General features: G+C 43.4%; 1 protein-coding gene across 7 annotated transcripts in view; it reads left to right on the top strand.

Moving 5' to 3' along the window:
* Window positions 1-15769, top strand: part of Dgkh (diacylglycerol kinase, eta) — a 173381-nt gene that overhangs the window by 2893 nt on the left and 154719 nt on the right. For 6 of the 7 annotated variants that reach the window (XM_011245100.3, NM_001081336.2, XM_030247867.1 and 3 more), the window contains one exon: window positions 4736-4930. In XM_011245100.3, the coding sequence (XP_011243402.1) occupies window positions 4736-4930 (195 nt within the window). Of the gene's footprint in view, window positions 1-3867; window positions 4168-4735; window positions 4931-15769 lie in introns of those variants that run through there. The other variant, XM_006519169.4, reaches the window with a different exon arrangement.

Raw genomic sequence — 15769 nt, 5'->3', positions numbered from 1 at the left:
TCTCTTAAAACAAAATGAAACAACAGCAAAGAAAGCAAACCTGTTTTCACTGGGATCCCAGTTCTGAGGTTTTTTTGTTTGTTTGTTTTGTTTTTAACTTTCTTAAAATTTAAATATAGGTAATTTAATATTTTACCATACAAACTTGACTAAATGGGATTACTGTGTTGTTATGGCATGTGGCAACATGCATGCAAGAATTTGGTGTTTCTCTTTCTCTCTGTCTCTCTGTCTCTCTCTGTCTCTCTCTGTTTCTCTCTCTCTCCTGATGGAGCCTAAACCATGATGGCCCGATTTCTCCTATTCAGAGACAAAAACAAAAGATTCCTTGGAGATTCATGTGGAGAAAAGGGATTTTTTGGGACTTCCTGACATTCTGTCTGTGAGGGGGTGAAATTAAGTTAATTAGCTAAATTTGGATACACATTAGCTTTATTTAACATTATTCGGGCTAAATCTTGAGCCTAAAGAAGATACTTGCTAGCATAGTAAGTTTCTTGGTTTTCTTTGGTGCTAGCTTTGGAATGTAGTCCAATGTTAGTGAATATAGGCATAATCTAAATTTTAGCCCAAAAAGTATTTGGGGAATTGGGTGTGGTGCTGCACACCTGTATTCACACAATTAGGTGAGGAAGGAGGGCCCAGATTGTGGAGCCAGCATAAACTATATATTGAGACTCTGTATCCAGAGACAAGAGAAGAAAAGAATGAGGGCTGGGATGTAGATTTGGGACAGAGCACATGCCAGTGCAAGGCTTGCCCTAGCACCACTAAAGTAAATAAGTAAGGAGAATCAAAGCGTTTTGCTGTTGGGAATGAGCGGGTAGGAAGATATTTAGCAAAGCAGTCCTTAATCTTGGGTGGGAGTGGGTAGCAGATAGGTAGTTACAATTCTAGCTCAGTTTAAAAATGTGGGAGTATTTACAAAATACCTTAAGTGGAGAGAGGCTTGACTATACTTCATTCCCTAAACTTGGTTTTTATTTTCAAATGGTTCTATACCTGTTGGCATTAGCTGTTGGCAGTATACCAGTTATCAGTCCAGAATTAATGGACACTTAGAAAGGGAAGTGTTTCAAAGCAAAAAGCCCACAATACAAGCGAAAGGTTGTACAGTTCCACTTTCTGCCTGGATGGTGAGAGGCTTTGGCCTTGTGGGCTAGGACCACAGTAAGTTCCTGTAATCAACAGCACTGTTGCTCATGGAATAATTTGTTATCTAAGTAACAACTAAGAAAATTGACACAGGGCAAACTTTTTGAATGTTAATTTCTGACTATGGAATACATAGTGATTGCAGAATCAGTTCCATATTGCTGCCAGGGCAGCCTTCCAGTCTGTGCTGGTTCCATCTGTAGTCCTTTGGTTCTGGACTGATCAGGAACATGAGCCCTGGACCATGGCTTCTCAAGTACCCACTCATGGTTTTCAAGATATGACACATAACTCTTAAGTTCTATCACAATTGAAGGTAGAACCGTAGAACATGGGATTAGACACTTTGAGTGACTCATGATTCTGCTTGTTGTGAGCAGTTGATTAGTTCACAATACCTGTAAGTAGTAATAGAGTGTTCATAAAGTTTTAGTCAGCTTTGGCTTATGTCTCTTGTACTTTTTTGGGGGGGGGGTATGGCACCTTATTAAGTAGAAAACTGACTGGAGGGTCAGCTTTACTCCTTTCTGTTTAACCCTGACTGTAGCATCTATAGACTGTATGGCCAAGACTCTTTGCTGCTTTTGTTTGTTTGTTTGAAACAAGATCTTGCTGTGTAGCCCTTGTGGGCCTGTTACAATGTAGCCCAGACTGGCTTCCATCTTGGCAGCACTCATACCTCAAACTCCAACATTGCAAGCTTTCAACAAGATTAGTGATATGTTCTACCTGGAAGTTTCATTGTATAGCCCAGGCTGGCCTTACATTTCAGAGGCCTATCGGCCTCTGCCTCTGGAATTCTGTAACCAAAGGTGTGCACTACTACAGCTCACCAACGAAGATCTCAAAGTAATAGTAATAAAAAGGAATTCGTGAGCAGCAGGGGAGAAATTATTTGAAAATCTAAAACACTAAAGAAAGAGTCAAGGAACTTTTTATAAACCAAATGAGACAATATGCCATGTATTTGAAATTGTAATAGCCATTTCAAGAAATAGAGGCTGATGCAAGAGACCTGCCATAGATTCCAAGTCAGATTGGGACTGAGGCGTGCTAGGGGACTACCTCAAAACAAAGAAACTGAACAAAGAAAAGGCAAGGGCATTTCACTTAGGTCAGATAACCATTTTGAATGCTTTTAACTAGGAGGAGAAGCAGTTAGTAGGTCAGATACTATTTTAAATTGGTGATTCCTTGAAAGTTTCTCAGAAGCGATGGTCTTCCAACAGGGTTTTCCCCTGAGCTGCCTTTAGTGGGAAATGAGGCAGCTTTCCTTTCTTTGCCTACACAGTATTTCCACCCATCCTGGGTTTCCTCTACAGCTGCAGATGCTGTAGAGTTGCAGTCATTTACTTAGCAGGAACTGGCTTAGATTGGCTTTGCTTTTCAAAGTTACAGGCCTTAGGAGCTGGCTACTGAATTCTGTGTTGATCAGAGCGGGCTGCAAGGCTAGGTTTTTATAAGTAATGGATACCTGCACTTTGAGGAATTAATTGCCTGGCTCCTGGATGTGAAGCTGTGCAATGTGTCTTTAAGCAATCTGCATCCTTTCAAAGAGTAAGAAATGGAACCCATCTTCTTCACCAAATAGGCATGGGCCTTAGACCACCTTTCACTTCAGTCACCCTTGACTGGATTCTGGGAAATGTTGCTATATAAAACCTGAAAGTTTAATGTGTGGGTTGAAATACAGGATAGCTGTCAAAGTGACCTTTAGCTATATAGAGTGTGGGGAAGAGAACATTAGAATCATAATCACGTTTTGGTCCCAGCTTGTGCCCTCTGTCTTCTTTATGTTAAAAGGAAAAGTCTGAACTGTGTTAGGCCCTTTACTAAGGGTCTTTGTCTTGACTTGTCTGTGACCAAATAGTCAGACTAAGACAAAGGTCACTAAAAGGGCATTATTTTGTTTTTGGCTGTGATGGGCCTTCTGTACTCTAGGCACTGATCTGGATCTCCGGCCAAGGTCATTTAATGCTATTGTTTCTTAGAAAGTTCTCAGCAGTGTGTTCTTGTAGGTACAGAATTTCATATTATAGGGCCAGAAGGACTTTTGAAGTCCATTTCACCCCACGTTTTCCCTCGCTAAAGGGAACAACTGACACACAAGAGAGGCTGTCTCTGTGCTTGAGAAACATGGCCGCGCTCTCATGCTGAATGACTGAAACGGATTTCACATTTTCAGTGTAGTTAAAATCCCTTAGAGCTGGCAGCAGCTCTAACGCTGAGCCGATCATTGCTGGTCTTAAGGTTGCACCTGAAACCTGAAAGAATCAAAACCCCAAATCTTAGTTTCCAGGAATTTTCAAGGTCAAGGCTAAGTGACAAACTAGGAGAGGTACCTGAAGGGCAATGGCTAAAAGGATTGCTCTACCGAGGAGAGCACCCCCGGAGTCGGTAGGGACTTCATAATTGGAAAATCACTAACAGCACTGTGACGTTTTCTAAGGTGGACAGCAGGAAGCGTGTCCTTTTCGTACCCTCTCCCTCAGCCCCTCTTCCCCCACCTGTGTAGGATTTTGAGGTTGAATGTGCATTCTGCGCTGCTGCGAGGTTGCTCATCCCAGGGGCTGCGCTTAAGTAGCTGGCCGGGGAAGCGTCTGGGGCCCAGGCTCCAGCCTGTGGATTCTCTTTCCTCAGACTTTAGTCCGGACCAGGGAGTGGCGTTCTCTTCTGTGGATGTGTGTATTTATATTCTTTACTTTATACTTTGTTAGTTGAGTGCATTCTTACAGGCATTCTGGATGGGCGCTTTAGTCTAGACATTTATTTCAGCATATTGTCGTCTTGGGCTGCGTGTCCTCTCTTGTTTCTGCGTCCTCTCCACGCCCTTTTCAGCTTCCTGTTAGCCAAAGGGAATCGCTCTTTCTGAACCAAAAGTTCTCAGAGCGGAGCTGAACCTCCCGGAAAATGCTCTGCTCTTCCGTGTGCGCCGGATGGGGGTGGGCCCGAAACTAAACAGCACTGTAGAGGAGGCCGAAAGGACCCGAACCCCCGGGCAGAGGTGGGGAGGTAAGGTCCTAGCAATGGTGCTGAGGGTCCTTGAGACCCAGTTCATCTCCGGGGCAGAGGGAACTTTTACTTAGCTGGTGGTCCGAGTATGTGGAGGGATTCGGAGTCCAGAGGTGCACCCCAGGGCATAGGAGGTAGCTCCATGTCCCCCTTCCCCGCAGGAGCCTTCTCCTCACTCCTGCTGCCTAGAACATGGGGAGGAGCATCGCCACTGTCTGACCTGCTGCGGCATGCCCCTGCCTATCTCTGCTCTCCATTCCCTCTGAGCCCTCCAGACCCTAGGAGGAGTAAGGGGGAGGTCGTTCGAGGCTTATCGCGACTTCCATCCTCTCATTCCGGTGCTGGTCATATCCTGGGTCAGCAGCCCCAGAACATCCCAAGGCTGGGTGCCCAGATGTGAAGCACGCAGAGGTCTCGGCAGGGGCGGCGCGTGATCCCGGGTCCCGGGTCCAGGGTGCTGCGTGGCGGGGACCACGGAAGATGGCGCCAGCTAGGCGCAGGGCTCAGACGTTCGGGCAGAGCCCAGCAGCTGACCACAGCCCCTCGGGGCGCTGCTGTGTCCCTGCAGGAATCAGAGAGGATGGCCGGGGCCGGCAGCCAGCACCACCCTCAGGGCGTCGCGGGAGGAGCGGTCGCTGGGGCCAGCGCGGTTTCCCCCACTGCTGCAGGACCGGGAGAGGATTCGTCCGACAGTGAAGCGGAGCAGGAGGGGCCCCAGAAGCTGATCCGTAAAGTGTCCACCTCTGGACAGATGCGGACCAAGGTAAGGCTCGGCCGGGGGCCTGCGAGAGGGTTGTGGGCAGAGGGAACGCTCTGGGAGATCCCTGGAACTGGTATCCGGAGGAGGGGCGCGGGGGCGCGGCCTGGATGGGGCGTGGCCTCGCGCAGGGGGCCATTCGGTGCTCTAGGGATTCCTGCTGTGGGTTTAAGAGATAGCTAGGGTGTGTTCTGGAACGCTTGTCTAGCCGTCAGAACAAGCGTCTTGGAGCACGGTTAAAGCCGGGTGGCGAGTTCCCACCTAGGAAACTTAAAGGGAGTTTGGTTGTTCACCCATGCGCTGCATGCTATGGAAGACCTGCTGGAAGCTGTATTCTGCCAGCCACCATGCATTCCCACCCACAGCAAGCTGCTTGCACCTCTCAGTCAGTTTCTCTGCTGTGCTGTGCCCACAGGCTGGCCTGGCTTCAGTGTTGCAGGTTCCCTCAAAGTGCAGGGCTCGGACATCCATGGTGTTTCATCACAAGTTAACCTCTTTAGGGTATTTCAGGGTGTGGTAGTGCTTTTGTGGCGTTTTGTGCTGATCAGTCTCAAAGTTGAGCTTTCATTTAATGATGAAGGCTGAGGCTACTGGGTTAAGGGACTTAGATATTCTAACGTTCTTCTTAGTTTAGAAGTCTTCAACACCTAGGCTGTTGTTAGTGGAGGAGTTAAAGCAAGATTTTGAGTAGGGAACTGATTAAATTAGTGGATGCTCCCTCTAGTAACAGATTTGCAAAAGCAATTCATTCTACAGTTATCATGGCTATTAGCTGCCTAAGGCTTATGAGAGTGAGTCTTACATGGAAACAGTTTGGATTAGTGTTTGTTTGAGCGCGTGCTGACTTCTAAAATTCAGTAGACTTATACATGACAGTGACTTCAGTTACCAGAGTCAAAGGTTGCTTCAGCCGTGTTTATTTGGACATCTTGGAACTACTGTTTAATGGAGATGGATTTTGAATTTCATAGCATTTGTAATATTTCTGAATTTAGATTTTTGAAAACTAAAGCTAACCATGCTTTTAACTTGTGAAATCTTAGTCTAAAAAAAAAAAAAAAACCACCAAAAACCAACCAAACAAAAAACCTTGGCCAGTAGGTGGTGGTGCACGCCTTTAATCCCAGCACTCAGGAAGCAGAGGCAGGCGGATTTCTGAGTTCGAGGCCAGCCTGGTCTACAAAGTGAGTTCCAGGACAGCCAGGGCTATACAGAGAAACCCTGTCTTGGAAAAAACAAAAAACAAACAAACAAACAAAATCTGAAAAGGTGAATTAAAGAGAAAAACGGCAGGTTTCAAAAATGGCACATCATATACTTATATGCAATGGTCAAAATTCCATGCCTATTAATATCAATATTGGCTAGTAAGATTTATGCCATTTGAAAAAAATTAGGGATGGTATAAATTGAACTGAGGAAGTAAGATTGAACAAAAAAATTGATAGAAAGCACTATTAATTTGTGGGCTTAGTGAACTTGAAAGATCGTATTGTTTAATTTTTTGGATAAAGCATGTTTATGAAGACTACAATAAATCTAAGAAAAAATTTTTTTTTCTTTTTGGTTTTCTGTTTGACTTTTTGACAAACATTTGCCACGATTATGGCTAATTATCAAGCTTTGGAATACTGCTTCTGATATTTATATCAGAATATCAGGAAATCTGCATTTTATACTGGCTCATATGTTAGTATTTATATAAATGTTTTTGTGCACAAACATCTGATGTCAGAGTATTAAGATGCCAAGACTAGTGGGCCTCAGCCTCACGGCCCACCTCCTGCAGTCCAGGCTATAACACATGCTGTGGTGCCCATCACGGTGGCTCTTAGCTCACACACTGCTCTTGAGGGGAGAAGGTGAGGTCTGTGGAGGAGGCAATTTAAGTAGAGCTACTAAAGGTAACAGTGGGTTCCTAGTCTTTGGGAATTATCCAGGTAAGAAGAGAAGCACCCTTAGAAAAGTGAAGATATTTCCTCATCTTCTCCCTAGGGGTATAAGGTGAGAGAGGCTTGAGGGGAGGCGCAGGCCCCAGATTTGGCTAAGGCTTAGTTGGTTTTGAGGCCACACTAACAGTGTTTTCTCAGTCATCCTGACGATACATCAATACCCTCTAAGTATGGTGGGTTAGGATTACTAATAGTGTGTTTAGTTCTGCATTCACACACTTATACATACTACATGCTTACATATAGATGTGTAAATGTGCTCCTGATGAATGTGTTGTTCATAGAACTTGAAGATATTTGAGGGCAGGAGCGACTAGGTCTGGGAGGTGCTTGCTGTGCAAGTGGAGGACCTGAGTCACATCTCCAGGACCGGTGTGTTTTTGTTGCCTCTATGTTGCAGATCCCCAGTACCCATGTGTCTTTGTTGCCTTTATGTTGCTGTGATAAAAATACCTGGACCAGGAGAGCTTATAGAAGATTGGTTTTGGGCTTTTACTTCCAGAAGCATAAGAGGTCATCCTGGTGGGGAGGCATGGCAGCATGAGGCAGGCATAGCAGTAGAAGCAGGAAGCTGCGGCATGATGAACTGAAGTCCTGGAACAGAGAGAGCCAACCGAGAGCAGTGTGAAGCTTTAAACTCCCAGACCCTGTCACGCCCCCCCTCACTTCCAAACCCTGCCTCGCCCCCCCCCGCCCCCCCAGTGAGGTACTTCCTCCAGAAAGGAACTCCTAATTCTTCCCAAACAATGGCACTGACTGAGGACCAAGTGTTTACATTTCATAGACTGGGGTAATGTGTGCATGGAGTGGGGGTAGGGGTGGGGCCAGGGGTGGGGCCAGTCATTCTTATTCAGACCCCTCTACCACATTTGATAAAAGACAGGTGCTGGGGAGGCAGACACAGGAGGATCCCCATGAGTTGTTGGCCAAGCCAGTCAAAGTTTCAGGTTTAAGGATTAACCTTGTCCAAAAATTAAAGAGCAAAGTGACTAAAGAAGACAGCTGCTGCCTTTAATCCCAGCATTCAGGAGGCAGAGGCAGGCGGATTTCTGAGTTAGAGGCCAGCCTGGTCTACAAAGTGAGTTTCAGGACAGACAGGGCTATACAGAGAAACCCTGTCTCGGAAAACCAAAAAAAAAAAAAAAAAGAAGACAGCTGACCTTGACCTCATCGAATGCATGCGTGCACATGTGCACACACACAGACACAGACACAGACACAGACACACACACACACACACACACACAAATATCTTTCCATGAATGACTGCATAGTTATTAAATACTTGCAATGTGAATATTTTCATTGGAAAAAAGCCCATTGACTTTAGTTCCCATTAAAGATCCCCAGGGTCATGCCCCTGTTTGGCAGGCAGTGAACAGTGCAGAACAGTTTGGGCTGGAGAGGCAGCTCACTGGTAGACTGCTTTGCTACCATGCATGAAGCTCTGGATTTAGTTCCCAGTACTGTATAGAAACAAGGTGCAGTGGCACTCACCTGGAATTCTAATACTCGGGACGTAGAGGCAGGGGATGGTGCTTCAAGGCTATCCTCATTTACAAAGGGTGTCCCAGGGCAGCCTGGGCTACATCAAACCCTGTCTCAAAACCAAACTACAAAAGGCGGGAGTTTAAGTAATTAACCTTATTTGAAATACTTTTTGTAAATATTTCATGATACTCTAAATTATTTGCATACTAAAATGGACATTGCATTACTTGAGACATTTGAAAAGTGTCTAGGCATTTTCTTAATTGAAAACGTTGTACAAGCTGGCAATGGGTATTTTAATTATACTGTTCAGAAGGCTGAGGCAAGAGGATGGTAAATTTGACTATAGCCTGGCCTATCTTGTAAGGCCCTATCTCAAAACAACAATAAGACATGTAGTCAGACATACTGTCTTAGTTAGGGTTTCATTTCTATAAACAGACACCATGACCAAGGCAACAGAGGGAGAACATTTAACTGGAGCTGGCTTACAGGTTCAGAAGTTCAGTCCATTATCATCAAGGCAGGAGCATGGCAGTGTCCAGGCCGGCATGGTATAGGAATAGTTGAGAATTCCACATCTTGTTCCAAAGTCAAGCAGGAGAAGACTAGCATCCAGGCAGCTAGGAGGAGGGTCTATAAGCCCACCCCCACAGTGGCACACTTCTTCCAATAAGGCCATGCCTTCTTCAACAAGGCCACACCTCCTAATAGTGCCACTCCCTGGGCCAAGCATATTCAAACCCACACATACTAACAGTACAAGAGACTACAGGGAAAGGATTCTAGCCATGAGAGAAATCCCATCTTCCACTGATCTCTGGCTTCCTCCTAGAGGCAATCATAAGTGATGTTTTCTTGGGATGCTTCCAGAAAAATCTCTATGCACTTACAAGTGTTATATATGTACACCATACACACACACACACACACACACACACACACACATATATATAAACATACACATATATGTATACACATACACATATATATATTAATGCATTTATACATTTTTTTAAGATAACCAAATATCATGGTATATACCCAGCACTGGGGAAACTGACCCAGGAGAATTGCCTAAAGATCAAGGCTAACCTGGGTGACATAGTGAGACCCTCTCTCAAAAAATAGACATTTAGAAAATATCACTGTCTATTTTATATTCATAGATATTTATACATACACACACACACACACACACACACACACATATATATATTCTGTTTAAAAACTGCTACTAGGACTATTCCCTAATGGTCTTCTGTATATTATTTACTTCCTTCCTTTTAGTGACAGTAGGCCATTCAGATGAGCTGTGCCAAATTGCTTTCAGCAGTTCAAAATTGGCAAAGTATAGAAAGTTTCATTTGGTTGAACTAACACGGTATGTGATCATTTAATTAATCAGTTTAGTGGAAGGAAATTGGTCGTTTTAGGACAGTACACTAATCTCAGCTTTTTTTGTAGTGGATATGCCAACTTTTAATGTAAAGAATAGGAGGTGTGTGTGTGTGTGTGTGTGTGAGAGAGAGAGAGAGAGAGAGAGAGAGAGACAGACAGACAGACAGACAGACAGGAAGAGGTGTGCTGGCACTGCCCCAGCTCAGGGCTAAGACTGTGCTTTGAAGGGCATGGAGTTTGACAGTGATCTCCTGTATCGTAGCGCCCTCCTCACCTCCATCTTTGTGATGTCTTTGGTCCATTTTGTTTGTCTTCCTAGTGTCTAGGTACATCTTTTTTTCCTCTTTACTCATTCTCTGTTTTTCACTTGTATCTCTTCTCCTGTCAGCTGAGTAGAACTTCAGGTAGTTACATTTAGGTTGCAGTGTGATAAGCAAGATAATTTTGTATCCAACTTAATTTCCCAAAGGCAAAAAAAAAAAAAAAAAAAAAAAAACTCTGCAGGCTTGAAAGAGATGCTGGCTTGTAAAAGGCAAATGGGAGCAGTAAGGTTTCCATTCTTGGCTTGCCTCTTCACCCTTCTGTATGTTCCCTGTGGGGTGGCGTCCCCTTTAGACTTGGTGCTGTAGAGCATTTCATATGCATTTTGTAGGTATCAATGGTCTGAAAGGACATTGCTATAAACTCTAAATGTGAAGAAGACTGTGTGTGCCTTTGTTGGCCTGTGAGTGCAGTAATCTTTCTTTTTTTTTTTTTTTTTTTTTTTTTTTTCTTTCCATTTTTTATTAGGTATTTAGCTTATTTACATTTCCAATGCTATACCAAAAGTCCCCCCCATACCCACCCACCCCCACCAGTAATCTTTCATTATGCCTCAATGGCTGGAGATTGTTGCTCTGCTTTCAAGCTGGCATGGCTAACGGTCAGTCATACAGTGATACACACCGATGAGAACTGTCTCCATGACTTTTAGCCATTGAATTATCTCAGCCAGCTGGGCGGTGGTGGTGCACGCCTTTAATCCCAGCACTTGAGAGGCAGGGGCAGGCAGATTTCTCTGTTCGAGACTAGCCTGGTCTACAGAGTGAGCTCCAGGACAGCCAGGGCTACTCAGAGAAATCCTGTCTCAGAAAAAAACCAAAAACCAAAAACCAAAAACCAAACAAAAAACCCCAACCAACCAACCAAAACAAAAAACAAAAAAACCCCAAAAACAAACAAACAAAAAAAGAATTATCTCGGCCAAGGTCAGAAAGCTTTGTGTGTCAAAAATATCTCCTGATTACGTAATGGATTTCTTATTTTGTTTGACATTTATGAATATTCATATATTAATTCTGAATGGCTATAAGTTGTTCTCTAAATTTGGCAAAAATGTGCTAAACACAGAACACAGTCAGCTGATGAGTTGCTTTTAATTTATCATGAAAGTAGCTTTACAGTGAGGCAATTTGGACTTCTGTTTTTCTTTGCTTTATGAGATATAGTTTAGGCAATTAAAACATTATTATCTGATGTGGTGGTGCACGACTTTAATCCCACCACTTGGGAGGCAGAGGCAGGTGGATCTCTCTGAGGTTGTAGCCATCCTGCTTTATGTTGTAAGTTTCCCGGACATCCAGGGTTACACTGAAAGACCTTGTCTCAAAAAAACAGAACAAAATAAAAAATCCACCAACCCCAAAACAAATAAATGGACAAACAAACAAACAAAAGCAACATTCTACCACCATTTGTTATTATTAATTTTTTAATCATGATTTCTTGGTGGAGGAGACAATAGGGCATTTAGTCACTGACTTTCAAATTGTAAAAGGTATTATCTTGGGAGGTCATGGGAGTTTCTATCTAGTGTTTAAAACAGAAACAATAAGCCACAAGGTATCTTTAAGAATCTTCAGCCTCTGTTCTGTGTGGAAATATTGGAATCAAGATCCAAATAAGATGAGAAGGGAGAAGGACCCAAGTTGGAGGCCAAGAGGAACATCTGCAATCATCTGGGGCAGAACTCTGCCTACTTCCCTAAAGATCACAGTGCCAAAGATGACTACGTTTCAGGCTATTAGGAGTCCCTCAGAATTGCTCATCTCTGAGAATGATGGGCCAAGGAGGAAGGTAGAAGAGGATTGGAGTGATGTTTGTCAGAGTGCAAAATTTCTGTCAGACTTATCAGGTAAGGTCTGGACTATAGAATAAGTTCTGTTGTAAGCTACCGTGGTGCTAATTCGACAATTTCATACTGTTGTGAATATGAAAAAATCATATCATAACATAACATACGCAGGGCTTTTGGTGCTGGAGATTGAACCGAGGACCTTGAGCATGGTAGGTGTCCTATTAGAGTTACTATTGCTATGATGAAACACCATGATCAAAAGCAAGTTGAGGATAAAGGGTTTATCTGACTTATGCTTCCACATCCATAGTCCATCACTGAGGGAAGTCAGGACAGGAACTCAGCCAGGGCAGGATCCTGAGGTAGGAGCGGATGCAGAAGCCATGGAGGGATGCTGCTTGTTGGCTTACTCATCCTGCTTTCCTATAGAACCCAGGACCACCAGCCCAGGATGGTACCAGATTGATGGGTCTCTCCCACATCAATCATTAATAAAGAAAATACCCTACATGCCTGTCTACAGCCTTAGGAGGCATTTTCTCAGTTGGGTCTCCCTCCTCTCAGATGACTCTAGCTTGTGTCAAGTTGATAACATTAGCCATCACACTGGGTCAGTCCTTGACCACTGAGGGAGGCTCTTTGACAATCTGCCCTTGCTTTCTTTCAAGTTTCGTTGGCAGTAGGGTTTCCCTAAGTCGCCCAGGCTGACCTTTATTTTGTAGGCCTCTTGTCTCAGCCTTCAGAGCAGGTGGGATTATACTCATGAGCTCCCGAGATCATCTTATCATTTTTAGTATATTTTATTACTTTTTTTGAGAATTTCATACAGTGTATTCTGCTCATATCCTTCCCAGATCCATTACTTCCATCTTTGCATCACCTCTGCCACAGCTGCCTCCCCCTCCTCCTTCTCCTCCTCCTCCCCCTCCTCCTTCTCCTCCTCCTCCCCCTCCTCCTTTTCCTCCTCCTCCCCTCCTCCTCCTCCTTCTTCTCCCCTTCATCTCCCCTCCTCCTCTCCCTCTTCTTCCTCCTCCCCCTCCTCCTCCTCCTCCTCCTCCCCTTCATCTCCCCTCCTCCCCCTCCTCCTCTCCCTCCTCTTCCTCCTCCCCTCCTCCTCCTCTCCCTCCTCCTCCTCCTCCATCCACCCTATCTAGTTTGTGCTGTCCATTTACTTAAGTGTGATGGACCATCCACAGGAATATGCTAGATCTACCGGGGTCCATACCCTTAAAATGTCTTTCCCTTGCCCAGAAACCATCAACTAACAATATCAGCTCATAATTTTTGTCAGTAATTCTGAAATAAAGAAAAAGGATAACAAACTGGGTGGTGTTGACCTTAGTTCCAGCACTCCAGAGGCAGAGGGAGGCAGATCTTTGAGTTCAAGGCCAGTCTGGTCTACAGAGTGAGTTCCAGGACAGCCAGGTATACACAGTGAACCCCCTTCCCTCTCAAACCAAGGAAACAAAACAAAGCAACCAACCCACCCCATCCCAGTAGTTTCTCTGCCACTGTCAAATGGTATCAAGAGTGCTCAAGAGAGTGTGTCTGTACTCCAGTAAAACTTCATTTAAAGAACTGGAATTTGAACGTCATGAAGTTTTCAGGGTTAAAAATACTCTTTTTTTTATTTTTTTAAATCAACCTGTTTAAATATGTCACTTGTGGACTGTGTAAAAATCAAGTGCAGACAGGATGTGGCCAATGAGATGGTCTGTGGCTCTTGTTGGCCGAGGCTGGCCTCTACCATAGAATCTTGAGCTGGTTTGTGGTTAGGCTCTCAAAGCAACGCAAAGTTAAAGCGTAGCGAAATATCAGCATATAAGGCACCAAATGAAGCTAAATTTCAGTCCATTTGAAAAAAAAACTCATCTTTGTAGAACGTTTTATTTTTAGCTTGGTTTGCGTCTTTGCTTCCATTTTAATGTGAACTAAATATAGCCTGGAAACTCTGACCCTTGGTACAGTAATATATAGTATAACATATAGTATATGTATATAGTATAGTATGACTCTTGGTACAGTAACATATAGTATAACATATAGTATATGTATATAGTATAGTATGACTCTTGGTACAGTAATATATAGTATAACAGCTTTCTTCCATGTTAACTACACGTCAGACATGACGGTCCATTGTCAAAGATAAGAGGCATAAAGAATTTACTAAGCCTTTATGTATAGCGTAAGATGCGTTGCTTCAGTGTGTCTAAATTTAGAATTCTTTGGCTTAGTCGAAGGTTGCGTGTTTGCTGTTAGGGTGGCCGGGAGAGAGGACTAGGAAAGTTTGGGGCTCCCTTTGGCCTTGGTCTGATACTAGATTAGTTGGACTTCTCTCATTCAGGAACTGTTTATAAGGGAAGGTTTTAATTAAAGAGAGTTTGTTTTACATCTAAGAATAGACTTTGACAAAGACCATAGCATGTTAGTACATTACAGCTGCCCTTGACAAGTGTGGTTTCACTCTGTGACTCTTTGGACATTTGAGAAATATTTATAATTGGCCATGTGGGTTAAGATGGCCAATGGTTATTATTGATCACAGCTTTAACTTAACATTCAATGTACTCTGGTCGTCTGCTTGTTTGTTTGTTTTTTGTTTTTTTGGCCATTTTACATAGGTGGGTTTTTTTAATTTTTATTTTTTGAGACAGTCTTACTCTGTAGCCCAGGCAACTTGGAACTCAAACTTTCAGCAATCCTCCTGCCTTAGTCTCCTAGTCCTTAGCTTACAGGAATCTTGCTCAGCCATTGATGCTTTAGAAAGTATTTTAATTTTCAGTTTTGCGTATGAGTGTGTGTCTATGTTTGGATATATGCATTGAGTGCGGATGCCCTCAAGGGTCAAAAGAAGGTGTCAAATGCCCTGGAGCTGAAGTTACAGGCAGTTGAGAACAGCCGACATTGGTATCAGGAACTGAACTCAGTTCCTCCGTGGGAGCACTGTGCACTCTTTTTTTTAAATTAATTAATTTATTTATTTTAATTAGGTATTTTCTTCATTTATATTTCAAATGCTATCCCAAAAGTCCCCCATATCCTCCCCCTCCCACTCCCCCTACCCATCCACTCCCACTTCTTGGCCCTGGTGTTCCCCTGTACTGAGGCAGATAAAGTTTGCGAGACCAAGGGGCCTCTTTTCCCAATGATGGCCGGGACTATGCACTCTTAACTGCTGTCACTGATTTTAAAGGTCTGGAAGTGGTAACAGCCCCTCTCTCCTGCTTTTGAGCTATCAGACAACTATGATATAATTTAACATCACTGATTCTTTAAAGCTGAGCATCTTGGCTCATGCCATAAGTCCTGTTCTTGGGAAATGGAGACAGGGGAATTGCCTTTAGTTCACTACCAGTTTGGGATCTTGTCTTTTGAAAAACAACAGAAAGTAGTCTCATTTGAAAGATGGATTCATGGGTGTCAATTTTGCTACCCGCTGTGTGTCATGTGTGGTGGGGGACAAGGCTTAATATATTCGTTGAATATTAGACTACAGCAGAATTTTAAAGTAGTATGGGAGTTTGTATTAATAATCCAACTTAAAATGTTGAGCCTGCTCAGGGACAGATTGCTGTGCACTTTTTTTTTCCTAGATAAAATAGTCAGGTGGTAAAAAACTGGCCCCCAAAACCTGTCATTTTTCATTCCTTAAAAATAAATTTTACTCATTTTTTTTCCAAAAATATATCTTAATAGGCCAAATGGAAAATTACTTCATATGATTCTTTTAAGCTGTACCATGACCTTTTAAAAATACCACCGTACCTTACAGAAGTGAAACTAGGTTTTCTTTGAAAACCTGTTTAAAAAATTAGGTGTCTAGAAACATCTTCTACTAAATTAGTGATTCTGAGGGTTAAAAAACAGAACAAGACAAAACAA

This window comes from Mus musculus, chromosome 14 (genome assembly GCF_000001635.26).
Source record: "Mus musculus strain C57BL/6J chromosome 14, GRCm38.p6 C57BL/6J".
NCBI classification, from domain to species: Eukaryota; Metazoa; Chordata; class Mammalia; order Rodentia; family Muridae; genus Mus; species Mus musculus.
The sequence above is the reverse complement of the archived record's forward strand: the minus strand, read 5'-3'. Positions and strand labels throughout refer to the sequence as shown.